Raw genomic sequence first — 12,263 nt, 5'->3', positions numbered from 1 at the left:
CCTTATTGAAAATATGGATTTCTGTGATGTTGGTTGTTGTGTGGAAATTGTGTATTACTGTATTGTTGTTGATTGTGGTATGGGTGAAATCTTTGATAATAGTGTTGATTGTAATTGTGCCAGATAATTTGGTTTTGTAGTTGTGTTTGTGTTTGTCTATATTGTTGTATGTATGGTCTGTAGTCGGGTACTGGAATGTTGTAGTGTCTTCTGTATTTATTGGATGTTGACCTAATTGTTGGACTTCTTTGATGTGGTGGACCTCTTTCTGAAAAATAAATTTTTTATATTGAGTATTATAGGGGAGGATTGGGCAATTATAAAGTTAAGGGGTAATTACCCCTTAACTTTATAATTTTTATTTTTATATTTAGTTGCTGTTATGCTTAGACGGTTTGCTCAAAAATCGCGTAATTAATGGTATATTCGCTTTTTAACACCAAAAGATGATAGTAAAAATTGGAAGGCAATCTGTTACTTTTGCGAAGTTAGGATTTTATTTTTGAAAAATGTATGTTTTGTCAGAATGTCTACGTAATGTTTATCATATTGTTTTGTACATTAGAATTTCAGAATTTTTTTTACGTAAGTGTTTTCAAGAGTGGAATTTCCTGCTGAATATGGTATTTATTTTCAAATTAATTTACGTCGTTCCTTACAATTTAGAGATAACTTAAGTATGTGCTCACGAGGCAAGGATAGTTAGTGATAATATGGCACGGTAAAATCCTGTTAATGCCATTGCAAATTTTAAAAAAGTATTTAATTGTTCTTTTTAGGTTGATATACATAATCGTGCGTAATTATATACGGAAAACGAATCTTGTGACCAAGAAATTGGTGGTCGTCTGAAGAAAATTAGTTAAACCTCTGATTCTAGTTCAGATGAATTTTAATACAATAAATTCAATTCAGAAAATGTTCCATACATATTTTTAATACTTGAGATATCAATATTGAATAGTCTAAATCTAGTAAAATAAAGAAAACAAGAATTTACTGATTTTCTATAACATTTTTACCATTCGAATTCTTTTAACTATCCTTGCTCCGGTACTGGGGCAAGGATAGTTAAAAATTTTTGTTTACTTTTTCATTTATATCTTGTAGGGATTTGAGTCTACAGTAAAATAATATACAGCAAAATTATAGCCAAATAACCAGGCTTTCTAAAAATACTTTTTATTTGCAGATCTATATTCAAGTTTGGTCGCTAGATCCGAAAAGGTTTTACCTAACTATCTTTGCCCCATCTTCCCCTATCTTTTAGTGAGTTCCGTAGTTACGAATTGTTGGTCGACGTATAGTTTGTTAACCTTTTGTATGTATGGCCCAACTGTGGCTGCTTATGTAAAAATTAAGGACCAATTCCTTATTAAATACGGACAGATTATTACGGATTAGTCCGAAAAATGTCCGAAACTGATCCGCGTTAGTTTGATATTACTCCGAATGAAAACCTTAATTTGAAAACACTATTGTGTAATCCTGAATGTTTACGAATTCAGTCCGTAATTAGTCCGCAATAAACCAAACTTAATACTGGTGAAAAATTCTTTTATAATTAGTACGGATTTACTTGAAATCTATATGTAAAGAATACAGAATCAGTCCTTAACATTCCGAATTAAACATACTTGTAAAAACTTAATTCACAATACATCCAAAGCAATATGAACTCTGTAAGCAAGAAATTCGATATTACTCCATTACAGTTTTAAATAAAGTGTGGCAAAATCTTATTCCGAAACAAGTATATAGGAAACATTCCGAAAGCTGTATGCAACGAATTAGAAAATTGTCTACAACAATTGGGATTTAATCCAATTAAAAGGCATAATCCGAAGCAAATACGAAATAATCTGAAATCTGTACGTAACACGAATCATATTATAGCCTTGGTAAAAATTTTGGACTAATCCGGATTAAATCCCGACATATTAGTGTGGATTAGTCCGATAATTGTACGAAAGATGTTCGAAATTGATCTTCGTTAATCCAACATCAATCCTAGAGAAATTATGAATCCTAAATCAGTTTAGTGCAATCTTGAATGTCTATGAATTAAGTCGTTAATTATTCCGTAACAATCTGAAATTATATCGTTAAAAATTAATCTGAAAGAAATACGAAAGAATCCGAAGTCAATATGTAAAGAATACGAAATTAGTCGACAATATTCCGATTTAATCCAGTTAAAAAGATTTAATTTGATAGAATTGTGGAACAATTCAAAATTTTAATGCAAATAATCTAGTAATAAACAAGTTCATAATATAGTAATAACCCGGTCCGAAAATAAGTGTTATAATAATAATATGGAATTTGTAAATATACGTAATCCACAAACAGTTCAAAATAATGCATATTCAATACAATTCAAAGGCTTAATTCGGAATGATTTTGGAATGATATTGAATTTGTATATTGAAAACAATTTGTATTGAATTCAAATAAATTCAAACTGTAATTATAATTTTGGGTGAACAATACCCTGACGATAATCAGATTAATTCCGGACTTAATCGGACTAATTTCACATAATTGCAAGATGCGTATTATCAGATTAACTTGGGATAAGATTATACTAATTCTGGATTCACTGGTTATACACAAATCGTATTGAGTTTAGATTTATCCGGACTAATTCTGTGTGACAAAATCTGATCATAAGCAGACTGTTTCGGATTAGTTGCAGATTCACTGGTTTAAGCAACCGGATTCTAATCTAATAACCGAGATCAAGCTGGATTTTTCTAAAGAGAGGAAAGTAAGTACCTAGGTTATAAAATCTATTGTCCTAGACTCCAGCTCGCTCGTTTATAGCAACCCCTTTAAAGTCCTCTTTTTCTCCAGAAGTCCAGTATCTTTTCTATCGATAGGTTGCTCACGTGCTTTGGGTCAATAATTACTTGGCCCCAACTAGATAGCCTGATCCTAGCTAACGCTGGGTATTCAGATAATATGTGAGTCGAAGTTTCATTACTTGTATCACACAATCTGCAAATAGGTGAAACTTGTCTACCTGTTTTATGCTGATGGTAATTCAATAGTCCATGACCTGTAAGAAGACGAACTAAGTTTCTAATTCTGATTTTATCAAGTTTTAGAAGATCGCTCGCTCGCCTCTTGTTGAGTACTAGCCCCGACAGAGTCTTCGTTTGCCTTCCCACCCCAATGTCTACTTAATACATTTCGTGTTCCATTTGACCCCATTTTTCTATGGCTCCCATAACCCAGCACGGCATTATTGCCAATGCTGGTTCCAGACCTATAAATCTCGTTCTGCCAGACCGTGGCATATTGTCCTAGTGACTCAGCCACTTTAATGCAGCCAGTTTTTCGATAGATTCCGAAGCCTGCACCGCACGTACAGCCGGTACCTTATATTTCCTTGTGAAAACTACTATATTCGTTTTCTCTAGGTTTACAGAAAGTCCAGTTAGATTGCACCAATCCTTAACAATCTTAATTGCACGTTCCGTAAGCTCTAAGAGGGTCTTCTATTGAGTGCCCTCTTATAATTATAAGGAAATCATTCGCGTAACTTTGCGTATAATATCCCTGGCTATTAAGGTTTCTAATTAACTCATCTGCCACTAAGCACCACAATAAAAGAGAGAGAACTCCTCCATGTGAGCACCCTTTTGAAACAAGTTCTGTTACCTTAGCCTTACCATACTCTGCTTCAAGGGCTCTTTCGCGAAGCTAATTGCTAATTTGTCCTTCTATTCTACCTACTGCAGAATGGAGGGCTCTTTCTACTGAGAAATCTGCTCTATATGACTGTTGTCCCTGATGAAGAGGATAATCCCTAAGACATTCCTGTCTGATAAAATTGTCTACCAGTTTCTCTAACGCCTTTAATATAAAAGAAGTTAGGCTGATTGGCTTGAAGACCTTCGCAGTACTAAACCAACCGAATTACTACTGCATTTATTAGTTGCATATGATCTGACTAACTGCAGACTAAACCGGACTAATTATGGATTCAATAATTATAAAAAACGGTATTTATTTCAAACTTGATTCAGTGTAAAAAAACTCTATAATAAACCGCACTGTTGTGGACAAATTCTGGATTAGTAGTCCGAAATCGGTCCAACTTTTTATTCAAGGTATTTCCTTATGGTAAATAAAATATTATTTACTTTTGCAGTCAATTTGTTTTTACCAATTTACTAGTATTAAGGCGTTTGTATACCTCCACGTTTCTGAGTATATCAGAAACGACCAGCGTTTTGATTGGCTATGCTCATAGGGAATTTCCAAAAAAGCCAATCAAAACGCTGGATGTTTCTGAATATACTCAGAAACGTGGAGGTATACAAGCGCCTTTATTGGTTATATTGTTTCAATATTATAATTAACATTCATTTATTAGTTTTTTGTCATTTCTTTTAGTGGCACTTTATAAATTTTATTACGAATTTGAACTACCATCACAGCGTAGTGTAGTGGTATTCGATACGTTATAATGTTAGATAAGCGTAGGTTCGAATCTCGAAGCGTTAGAAATTTTAAGTTAATGTAAATAAAATTGTGATAGGTACATTGAAATGTATGTTGAATGTTCCATAAAGTAATAATAATTAATAGGGTAGACTGGGGTAAACCCGTTCACTTTTTTCAGATCAGTAAATATCTAGGAAGTTATTCTCTAAATCCAAGGTTAATTTATATCATTTGAAAGCTTATGATTTCTACTAAAAAAATAAAAAAGTGTTTTTGATTTATCTTTTTTTAGTTTTACTTAGAGAAACTTTTTAATAAACAAATACCAAATTTGGAAATCACAATTTTCCAGGGTGAACCCGCTCACTCTATCTTTTTAAGATGGAACAGTTTTTTTTAAATATTAAAATTCGTCTTATTCCCGTCTTAAGTATGATTTATTATTGATAAAATATGAGTTCAATAAAAAATTCTATAAACAACAAATTGGTTTAATAAATAATAAATATAGTTTTCATGAATTACAACTATGGATTTAAATAATGTTATATTTTATTAAGAGAAAATGAAATGTAGTTACAATTTTGGTTTTAACAAGTCATACATTTTGTTATTGTTAAAATATAATACGTGAAATTATTTTATTTTAAATTTTAAATTTAAAACTAAGTGAGCGGCTTTACCCCGAGTGTATTTCTCACATTTTAGAATAAATTTAATTAAATCTTTTTGAAATAAGAAAAAACTATATATATATACTTCGAAGAAGGACATCCAATAGCAACAAAAAAAATTTGCCAAATAAATTAAGACTCTAAAATAATGATCGAAAAACTTAAAAATCCAAAAAACATTTTTTTTCTAACACCTCTAAAACACTTGATTGCCTCTGATTCTATGTTGAATTCGTGAAACTAAACGAAAGGTCGTTAATATAAGTTTAATGTTAAGTACTATTTACAGTACCAATATCTTCATCTTAAGTTAAGTTCATACCGTCAAATCGCTAGTGAGCGGGTTTACCCCAGTCTCTGTTAAGATTTTGAATTATCGCGCTCTTTTGTGACGTATGATTGATGCTGTAACGTACGTAGTCGCAGATATCGTTGTTACGAGTTTAGTATAGCCACGAGCATTGGCACAGCGTGTGCGTTTCATTTTTGTATCTTATCAAATAAATTTGTCATTACAGACAAACGGTTGTTTTTTATTCAATAAACTTTAACAGGTTATGTGCTCAGTTTGCCTTGCCTGCGCAGTAATCTTGTCTGTAGAAAATCGCGAGGTTCGTGAAGTTTAGAAAATTTGTTTCTTTGTCGTTTTAGTTTTTACCGTGTGTGTCTAAAATCACGCCATAAAGATGGCGGAAGAATTTACTGTGAGATATGTCTCGAGGTTTGATGATACAAATTATCAAGTTTGGAAGTTCCAGTTCAGAGCTTTAGCTACTATGTATGGATTGCTGGAAATAATAGAAAGCACACGACAAATGCCTAACGATATTCAATCCTCTGAGGCGAAAGCTTGGGTTAAGGACAACGCAAAAGCAATGTTTCTCATTTCGTCATCGCTTGCTGCAGAGCAGCTTGAGTGTCTTTTGACACTTAATACAGCCCGAGAAATGTGGACAAAATTAAGCAGTATTCATGAGCAAAAATCTGCTTCGAACAAATTGATTTTAACGTAAAGGTTTCACGACTATCGAATGAGTTCGACTGACACGGTTGTTCAACATGTGGTAAAAGTGAAAAATATGGCAGCGCGTTTGATCGACGTAGGTGAGAACATCTCAGACGTAGCAGTAATGGCGAAAATTCTTGCGAGTCTTCCTGCAAAATATAATGCTTTGAAGACTGCCTGGGATAGCGTTGTTCCAGATAATCAGACATTGGATAACCTAGAAGAAAGACTTTTGAAAGAAGAGAACCGTCTTACGGGAGACGACGAGGCCACATCGGCTTTGGCTGCCATGAGTCTTAAAAGTAACCGGAAATTTACAAACACGAGTGATATATCGAAGACGAATAGTGTACGAATACAGCAAGGAAAGAAATTCAATGGTGAGTGTTACTATTACAAAAAAGAGGACATATCGCTCGGGAATGTCGAAAACAAAAACACGATAAAGAACTTGAACAAAAGAATAGTAATTCTCAAGACTGTGTTTTTATCGTTACCTCATCTGGTAAAAGTGATAATCAAGGAAGTGATCTATTGAGTGAAGTGCCATCTCGTCCGCAGGTTGTGTTATTGTTGAATAATGAAATGCAGGATGTCTGGATCGCCGACAGTGGTGCCTCCAGACATATTACATACCGACGAGATTGGTATAGTGAATTCATCCCAGGAATAGGTGGTACAGTTACCCTAGGGGATGACGGGACTTTTGAGGTTAAAGGACACGGAACAGTTCTGATCGAAAAATTAATCAATGATGAGTGGACTGAATCGCGAATCGAAAACGTACTTTATGTTCCGGGTTTACGTAAAAATTTATTTTCTATCGGAGTGTGTACAACAAAAAAATTCGATGTTTTGTTTACCGGAAATCTTGTTATATTTACTCGTGAAAATAAAGAAATTGCACAAGGGTATAAGAGAGACAATGAAATCTATTGGATGTTCTTTAGGCTAAGAACACCAAATACTCGTGAAGCTAATGTGTCAACAACGAGCCTGCAAGTCTGGCACGAAAGGCTAGGCCACGTTAATAAAAAAACTATTCGAGAAATGGCTACAAAAGGATGTGTAGATGGATTGAAATTGTCGGATAAGAGTGATTTTTTCTGTGAATCCTGTCAGCTGGGTAAAAGTCATCGTCTACCTTTTAATAAACAAGGAAATCCACAAGTTCGAAAACCTGGAGAATATGTGCATTCTGACGTGTGTGGGCCGATGTCAGTGGAGTCTTTGGGTGGGGCTAAATACTTTGTCACTTTCAAGGACGACGCATCGGGTTTTCATTAAGTGTATTTTTTAAAGCACAAGTCTGATGTGTTTGAGTGTTTTCAAAAATATGAACGGATGGTAGCTAACAAATTCAATCAAACTATGAAAGTTTTACGTTCGGACAATGGAGGCGAGTACCTAAATAAAGAAATGAAGAACTATCTTTCAAAGCGAGGAATTATTCTGGAGACAACTGCTCTATATACACCGGAGCAGAATGGGAAGTCTGAAAGAGATAATCGAACAATTGTCGAGAGTGCCAGAACAATGTTGCACGCGAAAGATCTTTTATTGGCTTTATGGGCTGAGGCTGTAAACACTTCTGTTTATACGCTAAACCGGACAGCATCAAGTAAAAATCCTGGAATCACACCTTACGAAATTTGGATGGACAAAAAACCTAATCTCAGTCACATGAGGATTTTTGGATCAGAAGCTTTTGTGCATGTGAATAAAAATTTAAGAAAAAAATTAGATGTGAAATCGCGCAAAGTTTTACTCGTTGGTTACGAAGATGAGTTATCCAATTATCGGTTATATGATCCAGTAAATAAACGTGTTTCAGTGTCAAGAAATGTGACCTTCAATGAAAAATCACATGGGGTGTTTCCAATGAGTGCGGAAAATACGATTGAGGTCAAAATTCCTTTCAACGAAGCTTCTACAGAACATGTCAATATCGAAGCAGAGGGAGACGAAGAAGAAAATCCTGTAAATCAACCAGTGATGCGAGATGTCAGAGCCAATGATGACGCAGAGCCCAGAAGTTTGAGGAGTCGAGATTTACTTAAAAAACCTGCAAGGTATGAAGTAAGTTTCACTGAATGTCATTTACCTGAGACATACTAAGAAGCTTTCACGGGTTCTGATTCTGCAGAATGGATAAATGTTATACATGAAGAATTTCAGGCTCTCAGTAGAAATAAGACGAGGAAAATTATACCAAGGCCGAAGGATCGGAAGCCTATTGACTCGAAGTGGATTTTTAAAATTCAGCAAAATTCATCAGGTGAAATAGAACGATATAGAGCTCGATTGGTGGCCAAGGGTTATCAACAACAACCAGGAATGGATTAAAACGAGACCTTTGCTTCTGTCGTGAGGTACGACTCTCTTCGAGTATTGTTGGCTATCATCACACAAGTGGATTTGGAGGTGACCCAATTTGACGTAAAAAGTGCCTTTCTTTATGGCAATCTTCAAGAGGATATTTTGATGGAGATTCCAGAAGGACTACTCATCGATGAATCTAGTGAAAATTGTGTGTGTAAGCTTGAAAAATTCTTATATGGGCTTAAACAAGCTCCAAGATGTTGGAGTGAAATATTTCATAATTTTCTAAAGCAATTTAATTTTGTGGAAAGTGCTTCCGACAGGTGTATTTTTCGTGGTATTGTGGAGGATAGTGTTGTGTTTCTCGCATTGTATGTCGACGACGGGCTCATTGCAGCCAAGTCTCAAAAAGTGGTTGATTTGGTTCTTAACCATTTGAAAAAAACATTTGACATCACAATAAGAGATACGAGTATATTTGTAGGACTACAAATTGAACGTGATCGAGAAAGTGGTACAATTTTTTTACATTAACGCACGTTTATTGATAAAATTATTTCTAAATTTCGAATGAATGACGCGAACCATCTCAGTCTGCCTGCAGATCCGAATGTTATCTTACAACCAGTTCGAGTAACGTGTGAAAAAGTAGATAAAGTGCCTTATCGTGAGGCTGTGGGTTCGTTAATTTTTTTAGCAACTGTTACTCGTGTTGATATTGTTTATGCTGTTAATATTGTAAGCCGATTTCTAGACAAATATGACGACACTCACTGGCAAGCTGTTAAGCGCATCATTAAGTATTTAATCGGAACAGCTGACTATGGTATCAGGTACACTAGGGACGGGAATGAGCCACAGCTTATTGGTTTCTCGGATGCAGATTACGCTAGCGATATTGTAACGCGTAGGTCTGTTACAGGCTATGCCTTCACTTTAGCTAATGGTGCTGTATCATGGACAACTCAGAGACAAAAATTAGTTACGTTGAGTACGACAGTCAGAATATGTAGCGGCATCCGAAGCTGCTAGGGAAGCTGTTTGGCTCAGATCTTTGCTTGGTGATATTGGACGTCAGTGTTTTGGTGCTACGGTTCTTTTCGTAGATAATCAAAGTGCTATTAAACTTGTGAAAAACCCAGAGTTTCATAAACGCACTAAACACATGAGTGTGCGATATCACCATATCAGAGAGAAGATTTCAGAAAATATTATAACTATAGAATATGTTTCGACTCAATTTCAACGCGCTGATCTTTTCACAAAGGCACTGCCTAAGAATCGTCACAATTTTCTTTGTTCTACACTAGGATTCTACATCTAGGAGAGCGCTCAAATAGAGGGAGTGTTAAGATTTTGATTTATCCCGCTCTTTTGTGACGTATGATTGATGCTGTAACGTATGTAGTCGCAGATATCGTCGTTACGAGTTTAGTATAGCCACGAGCATTGGCACAGCGTGTGCGTTTCATTTTTGTATCTTATCAAATAAATTTGTCATTACAGACAAACGGTTGTTTTTTATTCAATAAACTTTAACAGTCTCCCGTATGTGTAACTTGTATAATTATTTTTTTATTAACATTCATTAAATTGTCCGAAATAATTTTTGACTGTTTTTGACTAATTCCTGATTTATTAGTTGTATACAACTCGTATTGATTACAGATTTATCACAACTAATTTTGGATGACAAAAACCTGACCTTAAATCATACTGTTTCGGATAAATTTTGGATTTGTCCCAAATCTGTACGGTTTTTTAACCAGGGTGTTGATGAAGATCACGTCATTTGACCAGTGGTTAATTTATTGGTCCATCTATGGCACCATAATCGGGGTAACTTTGATTATTATTTGCATAACTTTGGCAATCATAGTTGTCCAAACTTGGCTTAACGTTTGTATCCAAATTTGTCAAGACTGCGGCTAGTAAAATGTTGAGAAATTTTGAAAAAGATTGTTAAAACAAAAGAGAATAGAGAAAGTTGGAAAATTTCGCAAAATGTTTAATTGTTGTTTGTAATTATTGTAGTTTCTTAAAGGCCAGTCCCATGTCGGCGTAAAAACGTCAAAGCGTTGGCGTTGATTACTCTTGGCGTTAAAGTATGTGAGTTAGCGAGACAGTGGTATAAGGTTATTGCTTTCACTCTCATATGTTTACGCTTTGACGCCGACGCTTTGTCGTTTTTACGCCAACATGGAACTGGCCCTTTAACAAAGTGATAAATTTAAAGAAATCAAGCGGATTTTAAAAGGTATATAGAAAAACTTTAAGAATAAAATATTGACTTTTTCATTAGTTGAGAATATTAAATTTTTCAAAAAAATAAAGCTACAAAAATTAAGGAAAATAGGGGTATTAATCACATCCAAAAACATGTATAGCTATCAGTACAATATTTTTGGCTCTTTCGTAGAAATATAACTGTCGAACAAAAGTTACCCCAATTTTGGATTATTTATACAATGTTTATGTTTTATGCAATATAACTTAATTATAATAGGTAGTATACTACTAGTTTTTTATAAGAAAGAAGATAACATTTTTGATATGTAATGAGATGAAAATTATGATCAAAAAGTTATAAAAACCAAAACAAAAACACAATTTTTGTAAAATAAACTGTAAATAGTATTTGGGCAACACCTGTAAGGAAAGTAATACTTTACATGTCTGTAAAGTAGGCGCAAAACAGTACTTTGCTGCACTAGTGCGGTGATATACATAGGTATTTGTTTTCTATTTGTAGAATACCTGTTTTTTACAGTAATATACGCGTGGAAAACCACGTATATTACGTGCGGTAACATTTCAAACCCTGCTAAACAGCACGTATGTTGGCGTCAACTACCGTTTTCAAACAGCTTTTTTTACCAAAACCAAAAGGTGTTGCACAAAGTACTGTGTGCAACACGTACGAAAGAAGATTTTCCAACTTCGCTTGGGACAGCAGATTTTGCACTCGTTGAAAACAGCTTCTTTCTGTACTTGTTGCACAATGTACTATTTCATGGCATTTTCGTACCGCAATTTTATTGTATGGGGTTAAAAGTGGAGTGTCATTTAAATGTTCATAATTTACTATTTTTGTTTTTGTAATAAATATTTTTCTTACTTTTTGATTTATTACTTTGCCGATTCGCAGTGATCTCCTCAGCGATTGAACCATCCTGGACAGGCATTTCGTTTTGTTTAACATCTGTTAACGATCCTATTTTAAATAAGGTTTGGTTTTGTAAAAATTTACTTTATACAGTTGTCAATAAAATTTGTGTACATTAAATTATTAAGAGCTCATACCACTTTGTCATCTTCAAAAAATTGATTTTTCTGTATCCCTTTGCCGAAAGCACTGTCTTCCCGGTCTGATTTGGCTCCGGGAATACTTTTGTGGCCGGCTCGACAGACCCAACGAGCGCGCTGATTGGTTACAAGAATTTCAACACACGTACATGTTAGCATAGCAACCACACAGACACGTTACTTACAGAGCTCACGTTTTGAAAAAACTGACAGTCATCAAAATAATGCAAGAAATTTCTTATTTTCTTTTATTATTTTTTAATTATTTAAAAATATTATAATTTAAATACCAAGAATTATTATATTAAAAATTTTGAGTTTGAACGACATTTTATAGATGTCACTTTTCTAAAGTAGGTTACCACTCTCAATAGATGAATATTTCGAACCGATGATCGTTAAGTAGGTATATTACTATTATTAAATATTTATTTGTAAAAGAAAATTTCTTGTTTACTATTTTTTAAATTTTACTTCCAATTATTTTTTACTTATAATTT

At 34.2% G+C, this 12,263-nt stretch overlaps 1 protein-coding gene across 1 annotated transcript; it reads right to left on the bottom strand.

The window, feature by feature from the left end:
• LOC122503243 (component of gems protein 1-like) lies at positions 1-11,667 on the bottom strand. The gene is made up of 2 exons (XM_043613718.1): positions 11,576-11,667; positions 1-268 (listed from the first exon to the last, which is right to left on the bottom strand). The coding sequence occupies exons 1-2, from the start codon at positions 11,640-11,642 to the stop codon at positions 3-5; spliced, it is 333 nt and encodes a 110-aa protein (XP_043469653.1). The 5' UTR covers positions 11,643-11,667; the 3' UTR covers positions 1-2.
• Positions 11,668-12,263: the final 596 nt, after the last annotated feature.

The sequence above is a fragment of the Leptopilina heterotoma genome, unplaced genomic scaffold (genome assembly GCF_015476425.1).
Source record: "Leptopilina heterotoma isolate Lh14 unplaced genomic scaffold, ASM1547642v1 Lhet_251, whole genome shotgun sequence".
NCBI classification, from domain to species: Eukaryota; Metazoa; Arthropoda; class Insecta; order Hymenoptera; family Figitidae; genus Leptopilina; species Leptopilina heterotoma.
This window is presented reverse-complemented; position numbering and strand designations above follow the sequence as displayed.